The 20,240-nt window shown below is 46.6% G+C and overlaps 2 protein-coding genes across 6 annotated transcripts in view; both read right to left on the bottom strand.

Annotated features, from left to right (window-relative positions):
* nlgn3b (neuroligin 3b) overlaps window positions 1–10,303 on the bottom strand; it is a 30,412-nt gene extending 20,109 nt beyond the window's left edge. Inside the window, exons 1-2 of the mRNA XM_081720229.1 lie at window positions 8,641–10,303; window positions 483–1,283 (exon numbers count right to left, since the gene is read on the bottom strand). Of these exons, the coding sequence (XP_081576355.1) occupies window positions 483–948 (466 nt within the window). The 5' untranslated portion in view covers window positions 949–1,283; window positions 8,641–10,303. The remainder of the gene's footprint in view (window positions 1–482; window positions 1,284–8,640) is intronic.
* A 141-nt stretch (window positions 10,304–10,444) lies between these two features.
* Window positions 10,445–20,240, bottom strand: part of gria3a (glutamate receptor, ionotropic, AMPA 3a) — a 56,597-nt gene continuing 46,801 nt past the window's right edge. For 2 of the 5 annotated variants that reach the window (XM_035527661.2, XM_035527659.2), the window contains exons 15-16: window positions 13,124–13,361; window positions 10,445–12,386 (exon numbers count right to left, since the gene is read on the bottom strand). In XM_035527661.2, the coding sequence (XP_035383554.1) occupies window positions 13,131–13,361 (231 nt within the window). In that variant the 3' untranslated portion in view covers window positions 10,445–12,386; window positions 13,124–13,130. Of the gene's footprint in view, window positions 12,387–13,123; window positions 13,362–16,352; window positions 16,468–20,240 lie in introns of those variants that run through there. The other 3 variants (XM_035527660.2, XR_014125171.1, XM_035527662.2) reach the window with 3 other exon arrangements.

Genomic DNA, 20,240 nt, shown 5'->3' with positions numbered 1-20,240 from the left:
GTATGTATAGTTATAGCCTATGTGTATGTATAGTTAGTCTATGTGTGTGTATAGTTATAGTCTGTGTGTGTATAGTTATAGTCTATGTGTATGTAGAGTTATAGTCTATGTGTGTGTATAGTTACAGTCTATGTGTATGTACAGTTACAGTCTATGTGTATGTATAGTTACAGTCTATGTGTGTGTATAGTTATAGTCTATGTGTATGTATAGTTATAGTCTATGTGTGTGTATAGTTATAGTCTATGTGTATGTAGAGTTATAGTCTATGTGTATGCATAGTTATAGTCTATGTGTGTGTATAGTTATAGTCTATGTGTATGTATAGTTATAGTCTATGTGTGTGTATAGTTATAGTCTATGTGTGTGTATAGTTATAGTCTATGTGTATGTAGAGTTATAGTCTATGTGTATGAATACTTATAGTAGTATGTGTGTGTGTGTGTATGTGTGTGCGTGCGCGCGTGCGTGCGTATTCTCACCACTCTGCGTGGGGATGTAGATGTTGAGGTACAGACAGTCTTCGCTCTGCTCCTGCAGGTACGTTGCCACGGTGTCGAGGTTGTAGGTCGCCCAGATGGGCATCATGATATCGGGCACAGCGTTGCGGATGTTCTGTGGGCAGACGGGGGGGAAGCGCGTGGCATTCCGCACGCCCGACCAAGCCGAGGGGGCATCTGGGGGCATGAAGCGCTTCTCACCGATGGGCGGAGCCGCGTAGGGCACGCCCAGGTACTGGTCCACAGGGCCCAGCCCCTCGGCTGGCACCGCCAGCCGCATGCCTCGTAGACGCCCCAGGGCTGTGTTCACCGTGGGCTGGTAGGTGAGGGCCGTCACTGTGGAGACTGACCACAGCAACCACACACACAGCCTGCACAGGGCAAAGGTCAGAGGTCGCCAGAGCAGGTGCGTGTGCCACGGGTGACCTGTTGTCTGTGTGTGCCACATGGTCTCTTAGCTCACCCACACACACACACCAACTCCCCTTTCACACACACACACATACACACACAGCAATAAACGGGAGGGTTTCCTCACACACACATACACAGGCTTTCCACAAATTAGTCTATTAATCTCTCTCCACCACACTTTCTTCAGCCCACATGCACACACTCATTCACACACGCATGCGCACGCACACACGCGCACACACACTCTCACACAGATGCTCTGGTCCTCAGCCTGGTGCTTTTTGTGGAGATGTTGCCATTGGTCAGTGCACGTGCTGGTAAAGTTGGGTGTGCTCTCACAGTGCAAGCACCATCACAGTCGATACACACCTAAACACACACACACACACACACACACACAAGCTCAGTAGTGACAGAAGAAACATCAAGCACTGTGTGCTATGTATAGTCTCCTGGTATTTAAATCTCTGAGCTCACGATTCAAATTCATTACTTTTCTTTAGGAAACAATTCATGAAATTTCAGATTTCAAACCCAATATATTTTAGTACAATGCAGAATTATTACTAAACAAATACACTGTTTACACAAATATGTCTCTAGGAGCTATCTACACACACAAAAAAACAATAAACCAAGCTTTATGTTTTGGACTTTGATGCTTGGAAATAGCCCAAGTATTTTAAGTGCACATTTGATAGAATATTATTATAGAGCGTTACAATCAATTCTGACATTTAAGCATTGCAGCTGATGAAAGCATCACTCCATTGCCATAGTGAACGATACAACCACCTCACACCAGACGGTGCAGCGCGGCTCCACTCTGTGCCGCCGTACCGCACACTGTCAGGACGTCCCCCACAGTGATGCTGAGTCAAGCGCAGATTCATTTGACAAGAACTAAAAAAACTCATCAAACCCGCGGGGCAGAATTCAGGCAGAACCGCAGGACCCAGCACCCTGCTGGGAGTGGCCAGACGGATTTCACAAAGAAGCAAATGACCCAAGGAGCTTCAGTACAAGACAGAGGGTGATGAGGACCAGGTGCAGATAATCAATCAGGAGTTAAAGCGCCCTCTGGAGGCCAAGATCTTGGGGCAGCCTTGTCCTGCTTCTTTGATTGGTTGTGACATCACTACAAGGCTTCTGTGATTGGTTGTGATCGAGCTTGGGCATCTTGTATAAATGGTCAGATACACTGTCGATAAACGATGTTGTAGAATTTCCACGGCTAAGGCTACGCTAATCTGGATTAAACCGGATTAAAGCAACCCGATGTACACCTGTCTGTCCACTGGGTTTAAAGGGGCGGAGCTACAGCGAAGGGGGGCGGAGCAGACCAGCAAGGTGTCTCTGCAACAGCTCAAGGTGGCGCATGCATTTGCAAAAAACTGGCAAGAGAGAAATGATGAAACCGTAACCGTGACAACCTCAGTGTCCTCTGTGTGGAGTAAAGGGGGCATTTCCTCAACAAACCAGATCAAAGTACCATAAAAAGTGACATATAAGGCATATGTGTGTGTGTGTGTGTGTGTGTGTGTGTGTGAGAGAGAGAGAGAGAGAGAGAGAGTGTGTGTGTGTGTGAGTGAGAGAGAGAGAGAGAGAGTGTGTGTGTGTGTGTGTGTGTGTTTATGTGGGTGTGTGTGTGTTTACACCCAGTACCATTTATCCTTTTTTGAAATTTTGATCAATAAAAAATAATTGCAAATAACTGCAATTGTTTGTATCAGAAAAATAAAGGTACCCCATACAAACCAGTACACACAACCAGTCTGCCCCATACAAACAAGCACACACAACCAGTCTGCCCCACACAAACCAGCACACACAACCAGTCTGCCCCATACAAACCAGCACACACAACCAGTCTGCCCCATACAAACCAGCACACACAACCAGTCTGCCCCATACAAACCAGCACACAAAACCAGTCTACCCCATACAAACCAGCACACACAACCAGTCTGCCTTATACAAACCAGAACACACAACCAGTCTGCCCCATACAAACCAGCACACACAACCAGTCTGCCCCATACAAACCAGCACACACAACCAGTCTGCCTTATACAAACCAGCACACACAACCAATCTTCCCCATACAAACCAGCACACACAACCAGTCTGCCCCATACAAACCAGCACACACAACCAGTCTGCCCCATACAAACCAGCACACACAACCAGTCTGCCTTATACAAACCAGCACACACAACCAGTCTGCCCCATACAAACCAGCACACACAACCAATCTGCCCCATACAAACCGGCACACACAACCAGTCTGCCCCATACAAACCGGCACACACAACCAATCTACCCCATACAAACCGGCACACACAACCAGTCTGCCCCATACAAACCAGCACACACAACCAGTCTGCCCCACACAAACCAGCACACACAACCAGTCTGCCCCACACAAACCAGCACACACAACCAGTCTGCCCCATACAAACTAGCACACACAACCAGTCTGCCCCATACAAACCAGCACACAGGCCATGTGATAATAATAACACCGTTAGCCCGAGTAGATTCACAGATGACCCTCCTCCAGGAGCCCACTGATTGCCCACCAAGGTGAACCAGCAGCTTCACACACTTGTCCAAGTAGCAACAAATTGAACTGGCAGAAAAGACGATGCCAACAAACTCCAAACCGTGAGAGCAACCTAATGCGGTTACGCGGATACATCAGGACACACATCCCAGATGTTGGGAGATGCTTCACAGATGTAGGGATATGCTTCTCAGGTGTTGGAATATGCTTCCCGGATGTTGGAAAATGTGTCCCAGATGTTGGGATATGCATCCCAGATGTTGGAATATGCATCCCAGATGTTGGGATGCACTTCCCAGTTAACAGAACATGGTTCCCAGGGGCAGCACATCTGGAGCCACAGGAGGTTGGCCAATTGTGTCCAAGCAAGACTCAAGACGTGAACAGGACAAGTGTGTGACATGCACGTGAGATGCGCATGAGGTGCACGTGAGATGCACATAGGCTGCATGTGAGATGCACGTGAGATTAATGAGATGCATGTGACCATGTTTTCGTGAAAAGCTGTTCAACTCGTTGTCATGTTCCTGCAAGGTTTTTCCAGTTATATCCCATTTTTTCTCCTTATTTAGTCATTATGCCAATTCCCACCTTGTCACACAACTTCCCAACCATGGACAGTATAGCGAGCACCTGCTTCCTCAAACAGGTATGTCTCCCAGCACTACGTCTTTCCGGAGTGCTGACTCCTAACACCGCATCATTCCGGAGTGCTGACTCCCAGTACCATGTCTTTCCAGAGTGCTGACTACCAGCAACACACCCGGATGTCCACAGCTGGCTAGTGCCACAGTGAATGACAGGGGGTGGGGTCATGCTATCCCACCCACACAGAAAGCAGTGCCACTCTGGTGGGTGTGGCATCGTTGGGACTGGTAAAATAACCCCAAGAGGTCCGCAGTTGGAAAATGGAGCTTTGTTATTTAAACCATTTCCAAAGGCTACGGCAAACAAAGGTTGAGTGTAAATACAAAATCTGATTATGTTCAGAAGTTGTGGGCGGTTTACTGTGATGGCCTAAGACAGGACCCTGAGTGCGTGTGTCAGTGCAGACAAACAGACTAGACACCATGTGGAGTTTAAATACAGCTGCTTCAATCAAAACGCTGATTTGTCTAAACATATAAACACCATAAATGGAATAAGGCAAGTGTAAAGTGTGCTAACTGTAGCACTGATGCTCTGGGGTTAAAGAACATTACCACAGTGTAAATGTGTGTGTGTGTGTGGGGGGGTCCACACAGATAGGATTGATCCCATGATGAGCCAACTGATACTGTACGACAGAGAACAAGCCAAAAAAACACCCTATCTATCACACACACACACACACACACACACACTTTATCAGCTCTATCCCTAACCCTAACTGGAATATATGTGTGGGTGTGTGTGTGAATAATGAAATGCTTGATGTGCGCAGTCAAGCGTGTGGTGTGTGTGTGTATCTGGGTGGGGTAAGGTGCTGTGAAGTATTTGGAATTTTATTTTGCTTGTTTTTGGTATGGGACACTGTGCTTACAGTGCTACAGTTACTCTGAGTTCAAAGCTTTTTGTCTTTAATTTGTGCACATTTTCATCTGCATAATACAATCCTTTACAGTTATGACCCTTCACAGATCAACCTGTCATACTGCACGGAGACATCGGTGTGTCACTACACCACTGGATCATGTACTAGAGACGCCAAGAGGTTCAGAGCTTATTTTAGAAGTGGTAATAATTCCTTCTGATGTCTATCGCATCTGTTTCTCAAGAAAGAAGTGTGTATGTCACTAAACTGGACTAAATCCCAAATCCTCAATCCCAGACATAACCAGAACACGTATGTCCAAATCAATCCCAGACATGTGTCACGATACGGCCCCTCCCACTTGTGTGTGTGTGTGTGTGTGTATGTGTGTGTTTTTTTCATGGTCACGCCCTCTCGTGATTCTCACCTGATCCTTGTTCTGTGTCATTATCTTGTGCGTATATAAGTCTCTTGTCTAGTCGTGGATGTTGTCGATGTTTAACCCTGATAGCCTGCGAGCTACGTCGTCTTTACGTCGTGTGCTAATAAACGTATGTATCTTTTTTACTCAACTCATCCCTGCATCCTGCTCTGCCTCCTCATCGTTACAACATGGTCAGAACACGTATGTCCAAATCAATCCCAGACATGACCAGAACATGTATATCCACACGTATGTCACTGCTCACAACCACCCAAATACCTCCAACCTTAAGAACTGAAAGGCTTACAGTTCATACAAAAACACCTCCAAGCTCTTCATGGTTCACACCCACCCAGACACCTCCAACCTCCAGGCATACTGAAGAACAGTCTGAAGGAAGTAAGTACTGAAAAAAGCAGGAAGAGAAACTGTCTGCGTTACAGACCTGGCAGAGTTTCCTGGGGAAACACACCCAGCGTCTGGCGCTGCCTGCATGTCCCAGACTCCAGGCAGTCACCGACTGCAAAGGATTCGCAACTAATTATACATTCGGTTTTATTGAAGATTATGTAAATTTGTCCAATTACCGGTTCTCCCCTGAAGTGGGGAAGTTGTGCATAAAAGAACAGTGATTCCTACATTGTTTACCCAGAATACACTGCAATTCCAAAGGCAGATCAGTAAAACCTGACGCTATGTGGATGGCTCAGTGACAAACAAACAAAGCAGCACAAACAGGGGAACACACACAAACAGCTCCAAACAGGCACCTCCACCTGAAAACTCCTACACCATTATTCATACATCCACCTCTCCTACTCCTACATCTCCTACACCTCCACCTGAAAACTCCTACACCATTATTCATACATCCACCTCTCCTATTCCTACATCAGAGGCTTTCTCTCATATCCCCCCACACACACGCACACACTGTTGTCTCCTGAGATGCGGTCAGAGCGGTTTCAGCTGACACACATGTGGTTTTAGGTGTGTGTTCAGCACATGCCTTTTTAATCTGAAATCAATGCGTGCGTGCGTGTGTGTGTGCGCGCATGTGTGTATGACCAAACACACTTCACTGACTCTTACTGTAACCACCCCAGAACCACATGTGGTGTGGCTTCGACACGCAGCCAGATACGGATGAAAGATCATCTGCCTCAGGTTTCCAACACCAGTGACAGTTAAATGTTGTAACAGGTGATTTGTAATTTAAAGACATGCTCTGGTCAGAATAGATTTACTCAGGCTTACAATGTGGGTAAACTACCTATTACACACAGGCTGTGGTGTTAATGACCACAGCCAGGAGGATTCACCTCACAGGGTCGTAATCCTATCTAAACTGCACTCTGTATTTTGTTCTGAAGTATCAGTTAGTGTATGATTGTCACTGGTTCACTGTCTCTGTGCAGGTGTAAACCACATCTCTCTGGGTGGGTTTGTGTGTGTCGCTATCCGTGGTGCTGAACACAGTCACTGCACTGTGATAACAGGCTGCTAGAATCCAGAGGTTAATACTACCCACCTAACTCTTAATCCTGATAACCTAACCATAATCTAACTGCCCTAACTCCTAACCCTAAACCCAGTCTCTTATCCTAAAACACCAAAACCATAATGCACATAACCTCAGTCCATTACTACACCCCTACCACAAAACACCCATAACCCCACTATTGCGCCACCTCTTAACCTCTGACCCCGAATGCCTGCTTGTGTCTGCTGTGATGAGTATGAGAGAGTCTGAACTGAGATGATACACATTTCAGCCCTGAAGGAGAACAGGCACATGACTGTTACTAGGGTTACTAGTACAATTCCCATCTGATAGATGGTATGTTCTGCTTTTTAGTGGCCTTTTTCAAATTTGATAAAAGAAACTGTCTTGTGTAATATATATATATATATATATATATAAATATCTTTCACGGCATGTTCCGTGTTATTTAACCTTGAAGCTCTCGTGCTGGGCTCCAGCTATCTGTGCCGTCTTTAAATTGGCTCTTCATAACAGGCTAATAGTTAAAAGAACGCACAGGTTTAGCATGTCTATAAAAGTCCACATTCACCAGGAGAAAGAGAGAGCGCGCGCGCGCGCGCGTGTGTGGGTGTGTGCGCGTGCGTGTTCCAGGGACTAACGGCGAGGACGGTGAGAGAGACTACTGCACGAGACATGAATACCAATGCCTTCGCCTTCCTCCTCCGTAGCTGCGCGGCGCAGTGTCGGGTGGCGCGCGGATGATAAACTATGCGGAGGTATCTCATTATGGAAACAGAGACTCCGCTCAGTGCCTCGCGTGCGTGCCTTCCAAATAGCGAAGTTGAGCGAATTCATATAAATCATTTCAGAAGGCAGCGAGGTGGCGTATAATTGGTATGAATAAGTATGCAGCGGCCGCGCGCGCGCTCGCTCTGAGCCAGCCAAACCAACAGATGGCAAAATCACCATGACGACTCCGAGACACGCGGGGTTTCTCGCTTCTTTTCATTCCTCCGCGTGCGTGCCTGAATGGTTCACCTCGCGCAGGCGTTGATACGGGCTGCGCGCACGGACTTAATGGGTCATCCGGTATACACAACAGGTGAACGGCGCTCGCACTTCCGCGCGCTCTCTTACACCCACAAACCCAGACAGCGAGAGAGAGAGAGAGAGAGAGAGAGAGAGAGAGAGATGCACAGCTATACTAGATTTCTCGACAGATTATGTTCACTCAGTATCGTAATCTGCACGCAGACACGCAGACTATGTGGGCTGTGTCCCTCGTGCTAATGTGCTACTGAGAGCGCACTCATCGGGCCTCCTGTAATGGTGAATAATTCACATCCACACGAATGCAACAACCACGTAACTAAGTCCCATCTGATGCATAAACTAGCCCAGGTGAGTGTGCGAGCGCCTTCGCTGGCTGGCTGGATGGCTGCACATGTTCAATAAGGCGGTCGGTTTCCATGAAAACCCAGCAAGAGAAAACGTCTTAATAAGGTGCTGAAATCTTTCAGCGATGGAGACCAATTCCGTGCACCTCGCGCAGGGTGGCCAAACGCGCGCTCTGCGGCGGATTCGTTCAGTTCGTGCCATTGTTCCATGAAGACGCGTGTGCCCAGTGCAGCGGCACCAGCGCATCGCTACACCGAGACACGCGCGCCTTCCACGGTAAGGGCTGCGCTGCCCGGGCTACGGGCGCACATACACATACACAAGAGCGTGCGGGCTTACCTGCCGAACCTCTCAGCCGAGCTCCCGGTGTGAACCGACTCTGCGTCGCGCGAGTCCTGCACCTCATCCTTCTGTCCACCATCGGTCGCTCTTCTCCGCGTGCCCCCCGCGTGCAGCTCTGTACCGTTTTATCCTGACGTTTTTTTTTGTTTGTTTGTTTTTATTATTATTATTTTCAATTAACGTCGATCTCGCCGGGGGTCTATTTTAAGCAAGCGCGCGCTGCGCGGTCGCGGACGCAAGGTCAGGAGCGCCCACTGCCACGCGCGTTACTAAGCAACCGGGAGGACACGCGTGATCTTACAACCGGGCACCGAATAAAAGCAAAAAAACAACAACCAAAAAACAAAAAGCAAGAAAGACGGAAACAAGACAGACAGCGCTGGACGAGACAAGTCCTCGACCTACTCGGACAAGTCGCGCGAATGTCGCGTGCGTTTGGAGTTATTGCCGAGCTGGCGCGTTCCCCTGGCTCGCCTGTTTGCCTCGCGTGCCCTAGCAGTGGCAGGACTCATCCTCAGTCACATCGCATTGCACGAGTCTCGCTGCAGCCACAGGAAAGTGCGGTCGTCGCCCAGAGAGCCTTGCGCGTGCCAGAATGAAGAGGCGTCTCTCTGGGCGCATTTATACCGACACAGCGCCATCTCGTGGAGGGACTGAGACCTGCGCGCACTTTGATGCAGTTGCACCTGCATAACTAAACACACAGTGCACTCTCGGCGTGATTCCAGCTGCTCTGTCCTGCGTGCACGACGTTACGACGCCATCGGCTGGAGAAAGCAGATGCGATTACAGTGTGTTTTCACAGTGCAGAGGTCAGCAGCGCGAGTCCTGGGACCTGAGGCCTCGGGCTGAAGGTAGAAAGTCACGTTGCCATAGTGATCAGACGGAGGGCTCGCCCTTCTCTGTCTGGCTGAGGACACCAACTAGTGATTTTTATCTTTACGTCCTGACTGTGTATAGATTTGAGTTTGGCCTTGTCCTGTTCACGTTCCACCACACATGCATTTGCAGGTGGTGCATTTTTACACCTTAAAAAATTTGTTTTACTGTGGCTTTGCTTTCACAGAACTTTGAAGAACTTCAAGTGTAGCTAGTGTTCAGTTTATGATTCTACATATTGCTAAAAAACCCAAATCTGTTGTCAAACTCAGACTGACCGCTTATTTCTAAAATGTATTTGAACATTTATTTGATTACTTATTTGAAATTATGTGCAAGTACGGCGCTCGTGGGTGGGGAGTGTCTGCGCGCTGTCTGATGAGTCACACATTGTGGTGGTGCACGTGCAAAAGGCAGAACACAAACCCGACAGTAGAAGGGCGCTCGCGGTGGCGCGAGGCACTGTGCTGGCGGAAGCTCGCGCTGTTCTCACGCTACCGCTTCTCCGTTAGCTGACCGTATGAACACGCTTGCCGGGTGTCACATGTAGACACCCAGGCCCCTCCGTGCCACGCCCACACCAAGCTGTCAATCAACCAAATGCACCAATCAGGACGCAGAGCCGGTGCCACAGGCGGAGGCAGGTATGATGTGTACACTAGCGAGCGTGTCAGACGGCTCCTGCGCCACGCGCTGGCCAGGTGCAGAAGTGCCGCTTCCGCAGTTGCGCTCAACATTTAAGCACCTCGCCGTTTCCTTTGACACACAGCCATCGTTTTTTAGTGCGTTTACGTTGCTGTGTGATTCAAGCATCTCATATCATTCTGTTTTGTCAATGTTTGATGTAAACTTGAATGAATTTGCTATAGAGTAACGGCTAGAAAAGTGTTGCAAGGCAGAAAAAAAATCAAGAGAAAGAGACTCGCGTTCAGTCTAATCTTTATTAACAAAACGTTATCAAGTGAAATAAATCAGTAGCGTTTAATAAATACACTACAGGTGTCCATGCAGAGAGGCAAACTTCTGCTTTTTTACAGAGGCAAGAGAGTAGAGGAAAGAGACAGGAGAGGAGGAGAGGAGAGACAGAGGAGAGAGACAGAGGAGGAGGAGAGGAGAGACAGAGGAGAGAGGAGAGGAGAGAGAAGAGGAGAGAGACAGGAGAGGAGGAGAGGAGAGACAGAGGAGAGGAGGAGAGGAGAGAGGAGAGACAGGAGAGGAGGAGAGAGTAGAGGAGAGAGACAGGAGAGGAGGAGAGAGGAGACAGGAGAGGAGAGACAGGAGAGAGGAGAGGAGAGAGACAGGAGAGGAGGAGAGGAGAGACAGAGGAGAGAGGAGAGGAGAGACAGGAGAGGAGAGACAGAGGAGAGAGGAGAGACAGAGGAGAGGAGAGACAGAGGAGAGAGGAGAGGAGAGAGACAGGAGAGGAGGAGAGGAGAGACAGAGGAGAGACAGGAGAGGAGAGACAGAGGAGAGAGGAGAGACAGAGGAGAGGAGAGACAGAGGAGAGAGGAGAGGAGAGAGACAGGAGAGGAGGAGAGGAGAGACAGGAGAGGAGGAGAGGAGAGACAGAGGAGAGAGGAGAGGAGAGGAGAGACAGGAGAGAAGAGGAGAGGAGAGACAGAGGAGAGGAGAGGAGAGAGGAAAGGTAGAGGAGAGAAGCGAGGATGAGAGATTCAGGTGAAGGACAAAGCTTGCAGGTCTCTACTTACATGCAGCGTTAAACAGAATCTGCAGTCAGGAGTCTTTAGAAAATGACATCAACAAATGAATCTGTTAAATCTATCTCCTTAAGGTTTATAAAACTAAATATCCACTTTAGCTGTTTTTTCACGTTTACAATATTTAACCTTTGTTAACTGATGACAGTGTCTTTTTTAAGTCATTCAACTTTAATAATAATAATAATAATAATAATAAACTATAAAATGTGTAACTCTAAGTCTGTAAGTTTTACTGCATGTTTTATCTTATTGGCAAAATCAGAGCGTGAGTGCGAGAAGCAGTGTGTGTGTGTTGCTCTGCAGAGGGCTAAACACAGGTGTTAGTCTCTCACCAGCCTCATTCACACACACAGCCCTCACCTTCTGCTATGAAAGGCAGCTTTAATGACTCTATATGGCCACCGTACACTGCTGAAGCACTGGACAGACGAACTAACTGCCTGTCTCTCTGGAGAGAGAGCGAGAGAGAGAGGGTTTTAACGCAAATGTGTGTTTGGAGCGAGAGAGTGATGGAACAAGGGAGTATGTGGGAAGAGAAGAGCTGGTCTGCTCCGTATCCTAGCAGCCACGACCGTGGTGGTCTGAACGCAGAGTCCCTCCTGCTGTGTATGTACGGTAAGTGGTCAGGCATATCGCCATGGTGACCTGCAGAGCAATTGACTGAGCCTAAGCTGTGGAGGCCAGTGTAATGCTCACCACACCTACTGAAATGAGCATGCGCACAGAAACCTGACATCTGAGCAAGCTCAGACCAGGCCGTTACGACCTGCAAGCGGTGTGAGATATGACAGTTCAGGGCTGATTCTGTGAGCGTCGCGGCTAATAACTGTCCGGATGCTCGTTAGCTCTTTGGACCGATTTCTTGTTTACAGGCTGTTTGTTTATCTCATTGTTGACAAGTTCTGGAAAGGTGCAGACATGTGTAAGGCACTGCGAGACGGTGGGTTGTGGATTCTAAGACTGCAGTCGCCATGGTTACAATGAAACCAAGGGAAGGGGTTGGGACTGGAGTCTGTTGGGTGGATTGGTGAGGGATGCCACTTGGGTGTGTCCCATTAAATTCAGAGTCACTGAGAATCTGGTCCCCCATGCATGCACCAGTGACATCACTGCCTTCAGTGATGTCATCAGACAGGCTTGCATCTGGAAACACATGGAGATGATTTTAAGAGGGGAAGGCCAAATTACTTAGACTGAAATAATTCAATTAACAAATAAACTCAACGGTTAAAAGTGCCATTTTATTTTTAAATATGTTTTGTTGAAAACAAGTTCATCATTCTTTTAAAATGTCTCTATGTACAGTATGTAGAATAAATAATGTAGAATACATTTAAAAAATAATAATGTGTAACAGATTTCATAAGCGATGTCTCTATTCCTCATTTTGTTTTGTATAAAGCTTCCTATCAATGAAGCTGGAATGTGGCGTAGTGTAAAGTCAACATGGACTGAACGGAAACCGCGCGTTAGATCAGTGCTGTTGCCCCGGGGAAAACCTGTTTGCTTTAAAACTGTGAACCCGTTCACAGAAGGTTCAAAAAAAAATACAGCCATCAAAAAGAACCAAATTTAACACCCCCTTTGTAACTAAGTAATTGTGTAACTTATTAATATTCATCAACTATATTACATATTCATTAATTCTCTTACATATTCATTAATTAGCTTACACGCTCATTAATGACCTAACATGCTGAATAGTTACCTAACATCTATGTGGAAGTCTAGTTGGGTTTTCTGTGAAGATGTTGTGGAGCTGTGACAGTGGAGATAGTGATTCAGTTTGTAACCACTGTGTGACATAACTGTGGCGAGTGAGTTTAGGTATCTAGCACCGTAATAGTGCCCCTGCTGGAGGGGAGGGCTTGGATACGCACTGCTGGGCTAGATTTTGACGCTCTCTGTGCCGTAGACATTGTAGCCCTGGCGGTAGGTGGCGTTGGCAGGGGCAGGCTGGTAGTTGTGAGCGCTCTTGGCTAGTCTGAGCAGCTTGGTCTCCTGGTGGGACTTGTAGCAGAACTCGACCAGTGCCACCGTCATGGCCAAACCGAGACCGCCCACCAGGATGTAGAAAACGCCTGCCACGTTACTGAGGCTCAGAGCACTGGTCTTATCCTGTGGAGCAGAGAGACGCAATCACGCGCCACACATGCTGTAAAGGAGAGACACTATAGGAGCATACGCTCCATGTTTATAAAGGAAGGCAACACTCAGGGGTGCATGCACTAGGGAAACATTCATACCATCTCATGCATTCCCATGCATGCTTTTTCACACACACACACACAAACAGGGACAGAAAAACTGGACAGACTGAGGAGAACGTGAGTGTGTGTGGTGTGAGGTTTACAGGTCAGCGGTAGCATGGACCCAGTTAACACCGGGATACTTAAATCACAATTCATCCAGATGTTGCATTTACAGATGTTTCTTTACCCTGCAGTCCAGAGTCACCAGTGGGATGTGTTTAGTCTGAACTGGTCTGGTGGAGTATGTTTAGTCTGAACTGTTTTGGTGAGGTGTGTTTAGACTTAAATGGTTTGGTAGACTGTGTTTAGAAAGCAGGGTCTGAACTGGTCTGGTGGGGTGTATTTAGTCTGAACTGGTCTGGTGCGGTGTTTTTAGACTGAACTGGTCCGGTGGGGTATGTTTAGTCTGAAATGGTCCGGTGCGGTGTGTTTAATCTGAACTAGCCCGGTGGGGTGTGTTTAATCTGAACTAGTCCGGTGGGGTGTGTTTAGATGGCAGGGTTGTGTTTAAGTATCCTGGGTTAAGCACTCAGGGTTAGACAAGAGAGTCCCCTCTCTTTAAACCTTTAATCACTGCACTGGCCAGAGACACAGAGGAGCCCTGGGAACAAGTGCACACACACACACACACACACACACACACACACACACGCACACACACACACACACGCACACATACACACACACACACAAACAAAAGCATACATGCATGCACACACACACGCACACACACGCACGCACACACACGCACAAGCACACGCACACACACACACACACACACACACACACACAGAAAACACAACAACAAACACATACACTTAAGACACACAACATCAGAGGCATCACTGAGCAGTTACTAGTGGACACAGTACAACAAACGCAGTAGAGCGATCATGCAAACACATTTTCCTTGGTTTCTTCAGGTGACCAGGAGGAAGAGGAGGGTGATGAAGATTAATGTTACTATGATAATTCCCCTCTCTGAACTACTTCTGCAAACTTCACAGCTCTCAAAACTCACTGAAAGACACCACCATGTTCAGCTGACTGACAAAGCAGCGTCACATGTCAAACGCAGACAAGCCTCAAGACAAAACACTGACACACACACAGGCACATGCGCACACACACAGGCACACGCACACACACACACACGCACACACACGCACACGCACACACACACACACACACACACACACACTGTTCTGATGCTGTGGCAACCTGCCTCACACACACACAAACACGCTGTTTGGCATGAGACCATTAACGGTTTTCATCCCATGTTAGTGGTCGGCATGGGAACAGAGACGGCAATGTTGCAGCCCTGTTGTTAGGGTTGGGCCGTATATAGTTGTGCTGGATACAGTAGACAGTCATTAATGTTTCAGTGTGTCAGTAACATGTTTAGTGTGCCAGTAACAAGTTTCAGTGTGTGAGTATCATGTTTTAGTGTGTCAGTAACATGTTTTAGTGTGTGAGTAACATTTCATTGTGTCAGTAGGCACATGCGTGTTTCACTGTGTAAGTAACATGTTACAGTGTGTGAGAAACGTGTTTCAGTGCCACTAACGTGTTTCAGTATGTAAGTAACATGTTTCAGTGCCACTGACGTGTTTCAGCATGTAACATGTGTCAGTGTCAGTAACGTGTTTCAGTGTGTAAGTAACATGTTTCAGCGTTAGTAACGTGTTTCAGAGTGTAACATGTTTCAGTGCCACTGACGTGTTTCAGCATGTAACATGTGTCAGTAACGTGTTTCAGTGTGTAAGTAACATGTTTCAGTGTTAGTAACGTGTTTCAGAGTGTAACATGTTTCAGTGCCACTAACGTATTTCAGCGTGTAACATGTTTCAGTGTCAGTAACGTGTTTCAGCGTGTAACATGTTTCAGTGTCAGTAACGTGTTTCAGCATGTGAGTAACGTGTTTCAGTGTGTAAGTAACGTGTTTCAGTGCCACTAACATGTTTCATCGTGTAAGTAACATGTCAGTAACGTGTTTCAGCATGTAACATGTCAGTGTCAGTAACGTGTTTCAGCGTGTAACCTGTTTCAGTGCCACTAACGTGTTTCAGCGTGTAACATGTTTCAGTGTCAGTAACTTGTTTCAGCGTGTAACATGTTTCAGTTGTCAGTCACGTGTTTCAGCGTGTGAGTAACGTGTTTCAGTGCCACTAACATGTTTCAGCGTGTAAGTAACATGTGTCAGTAACGTGTTTCAGTGCCACTAACGTGTTTCCGTGTGTTCAGACTGGTTAGCGCAGCAGCAGAGCTCAACCTTAAGACTGGCTCTACAACTTAAAACTTAAACTGTTAAAAAGTTCTAACAAATCCATTACTCTAACAAGTTTATTACTAGTAAAACACTGTCAAAACACTTTGATTCGACTAAAATACTTAAATATCCAGATAAACACTAAATTGCTTATATATATTCTACAGAAACTTAACATTATTGCCATATGCTGATCAAACACAAAAACTGCTTAACGGCTGACAAAACACAATCATATTGTCTAACGAAGTACTAAATCACTTACTCTACCGAAATACTTATTCATGAAATACTTACAAAATGCATAATAGGTGTTTGAACGCTAAAGCGTGTCACAGCACCCACACGCTTAGATGTCCACTCTTATCGCCGCTAAATCGATGTGAGCACTTAGCCGCTAGCACTTATCAGCGCGTCCCAAGCATGCAGCGTTAGGTGGGCGTGCGGGGCGGACAGGCAGGGGGTGTCTCCGGCGCCCGGGCCTTATTCTAAGCGCCGGATCTGAACTGGAATCAGTTGCGATGGGCTAGGCTGAAGCGTGAAGCCTAAGGGTGTGCGGCAGGCCGCTGACCCCGGGACACTGACCTTGCTCGCCGAGTCCTTGGTCCCACACTCCCCTTTATCGTACCACCACTTGTTTTTCAGCTTGTCTAAGATGCCTTGCTCACTGAGTTTCAATACTGCAAGGTTTACAGGAGTTCTTCACGAGGGAAATAACATAAATAACATCGCAGAATTATGTTATTTTATGTTATTCATACTTAACACTTAGAGCTCTATACCAAAGCGATACTGATACCTGGACTGGTTACTTTACAGTGAGTGAGAGAACAGAAAACAGAGAAGAAGAAAAAAAAAAGCAAGAGAGAGAGAGAGAGAGAGCAAGGAACAGGCAAGCAGTGCTAGCACAGGTGTTACCTTTGACCTGGAAGTGCTACCTGACAGTATCAGGACCTACTGTAAACGCTTTGAGTAATCGGCACTCACTGTTCCGACAGAGGCAGAGAGAGAGAGAGAGAGATTGGTCACACGGTAACCATAGTAACAAAGCCAAAAGGGAGCACAGAACAAAAGAAAAAACTAGGAGAGATGAATATCAGTTTTTGGTTATTGTTTAAAAACAAACACAGAACGAAAATAAATCTGGCAGGTGCATCTTGAGCTGAGGTTGGAGGAAGCTGGACTGGCCCTGTCCAGAACCCTTCCTGGACTAAGAGACAGAAAGCAGGATTTAGAGGGTGAGGGATGCAGGCCAGAACCGGACCCCCACCGCCCAGAAGCCCAAACCTCGAGCGTGTGCATGCATTCGAGCTAGAGCAGCTCCCCCCAGCACAGCACCACTCTGGTACGCTCTGGGCCGGGTCACCAGGGACCGGCTTGGCCATGGAGAACTGCTCTTTGGCTAAATGCATTGACTGTACATTCTTCATGCTAACAGACTCTCCTCAGACCCAATCACTGTGTCTTGCACAGTTGGCTGATGCCTGTAGGGGGTTTTGATTTGTAAGATGTTAAATTATGTCAACAGGTCTGCTGGATAACTCAGATTATTTCCCTTGGGATTAATGATGACAGTCTGTAATTCAACACCAGCAGATGTACCACACTGTGGGAGCAGTGCTGTGGTCTCCAGACTCCTGAGCGTCCGTGAGCCCAAATGCATGTAGGTCAGCGTGGCAGTGTAATGGTGGACCCACGGTCTGTACAACTCTACACTCTTGACTCTGCTTTCAAGATTAACGAAGCTAAGTAATGACTCACAGCTCACATCCGGAGTATTACAGGCTGACTGCCTGTCACAGTGTGCCAAAATTGTCAACCAGGCCTTCAGGCAGCCAATGAGGTCCAGGAGCCGATGTTGGTCCGCTGAACTCCATGACCTGATGGTCTGCTGGACTCCAGGACCTGATGGCTTGCACCTGTGGGATTCCAACACCTAAGTACTCCAAACAGGAGTCTGTTATGTCACTTGTTCAACACTTAAGCCTCTGGGGACAAATCCAGACTGGGGTCTGTGTCCAAACTCCAGTGATTCATTATGAAGTTGTTTAAAAGATTGTAACCCGTTTATTTAGACTGTGGGCTGGCGCTTCAAATGAACATGCTTTTAAGGAAGATTTGTCACTCAGTGCTACATAAATCAGTGCTACATAAATATCACCTCACTGCATTTACAAACATCAGAGATTATTATTACCCAGCTGATATTAGTAGTTTATGACTAAATAATTGTATCAAAATAATTAACGTAAGGCACTTATAATGCAACTAATGTTTACTTTTTGATCTCGCCACCAGAATAAGATTATATGCAGTACACAACTACACTTCTCGGAGGCCAAACGACCCTGTCAGAATCCTAAATATAAGCATGATCAAAATTATATACAAATATAATTACACTTATTAATAAATATAAATCAACATTACAACAGGTAAGATTATAGTCAGCTGAGATCATGGATAAATAAATTGGCAAACCTTTAACAAAAACATGTATCAACAACAACAAAAAACTAAACAAAAAGACGAAGATATTAACCCTGCTCCAAGTGGGAGTAATTCTGAGGTTAATTCTGAGTCACACCACAGCTCAGCTCAGGTCAGGTGAAGCTGATGGAAGCTTCAGGGAATCAGATGTAGCTCACGATGTCTGCCAGCGGAGACGTCACTCTGCCCTTCTGAGGACTTCTCACATGACTACAGACGTCCTGCTTACTGTAATGACTACATGTAACATTTGTTAAATCTATATTTATAGATATATATGTATACACTATATACTATAGTATATGCACCGTCGACTGCTAATTCTAAAAGCAGCTGATCAACAGCATAACATTTTACAAACTGACATGAAGATATGACATAAAAAACAGTTCACCTTAAGTCACAGTAATTTAAACAACTTGTTTAGGGAAAATGTCGATAGTGCACACAGTAAAAACCTGAAAGTGCAACTGGGCTTAGAGAGACTTTAACCTGGGATGCTCTGAATAACTCATCTCTCCTGCAGAAGACGCTCCACCGAGAAGCCACGCACACGCACACCCACGCACACACACACGCTCACCCACGCACACACACACGCTCACCCACGCACACACACGCACGCACACACTCACACTAATACACACACGCACACACACACACGCACACACTCACACTAATACACACACACACACACACACACACTAATACACACACACACTCACACATGCACACTCATGCACACGCACACACACACACACGCACACACTCACACTAATACACACACACACACACAACTAATACACACACACTAATACACACACACACTCACACTCACACACACACACACTCACACATGCACACTCATGCACACACTCACCCACGCACACACACGCACACACACACACTCACACACACACGCACACACATCTGACATATAAATGTCTACCTTCATCGGGTCAGCAGAACACCACACGCTGACTCCATCACACTGGGTTCTATCAGTTAAGAAGGCAGTAGTTTGACTTCATACTGAATTAGTGCCTCTGTGGTTGGAAGTGCAGAGCCATGGAAAGTTTTAACAAATAAGTCATGTGTGTAGTTCGACTGAGCAGTAAAAAGGGCACTATAGTGCAGTATATTTTCTTTAAATGCTCAAAATATTCGCAATAAAAATGCAGTACATTTGCTGTGAAAAGTTGAATTACTCCCATCATGCATTGCAGGGTTCCAGGCAGGTGCATATGTGAGCAACATGCAGTCCTGATGTCATAACGGACTAGACTCCCTTTGCCATGGATCAGGCAGCCATCTTAGAAACCCAGGCCCACATCCTGGAGCCAATCACGTAGGAGAAGCACTAACGAGAGCCAATCAGTAAAGACGGCAGGCAGACTTACTGTGCAGGACTGGCTAAGTACAGGGTGACTACCAGCAAGCACAGGAGCTAGAAAAGAGTGCCTGTAAGTTCAGTGATGTGTGTGTGTGTGTGTGTGTGTGCTTTAAATTTTAAGATGCACAGAAAGGGAAAGGCCAGCAACTGGTTTACGTGGGATGAGTGACCAGTGATTGGCTGTGATGTGATTAAGTGAAGGATTGTGGGAGTTGTATTTTCTTTGTTGTTGTTATTAGAATTCTCACGTTTTCCTGTGATGCTTAGTCCCCTCAAGACTTCGCTGTTCGCCTCACTGACCCTCAGCCTAACCTTTCACCTTTCCTCCCAGCTGGGGAGAGATCAGAAGCACGGCAAACTGATTTAGTGATCATTTATGATAATCAATAATTAACGATTCAATTAAAGGAAAAACATATCTGCCTGTTTAGACCTATAATGTCCGCTGGTTGCCATGGAGATGTTAAAAGCAGCTGAAACACACACTACCTTTGGCAACAACATGGCAACCCTAGCTACACTTAAACTACAGCCAAACACCAAACCTAAAAAGACCAGAAACTACATAACTAAACTCAAAATACTCTAAT

This window comes from Electrophorus electricus, chromosome 8, assembly GCF_041902795.1.
Source record: "Electrophorus electricus isolate QZ-2024a chromosome 8, ASM4190279v1, whole genome shotgun sequence".
In the NCBI taxonomy this organism is placed as follows: domain Eukaryota; kingdom Metazoa; phylum Chordata; class Actinopteri; order Gymnotiformes; family Gymnotidae; genus Electrophorus; species Electrophorus electricus.
Note: the sequence above shows the minus strand (reverse complement) of the source record. Positions and strands in the feature narration are given on the sequence as shown.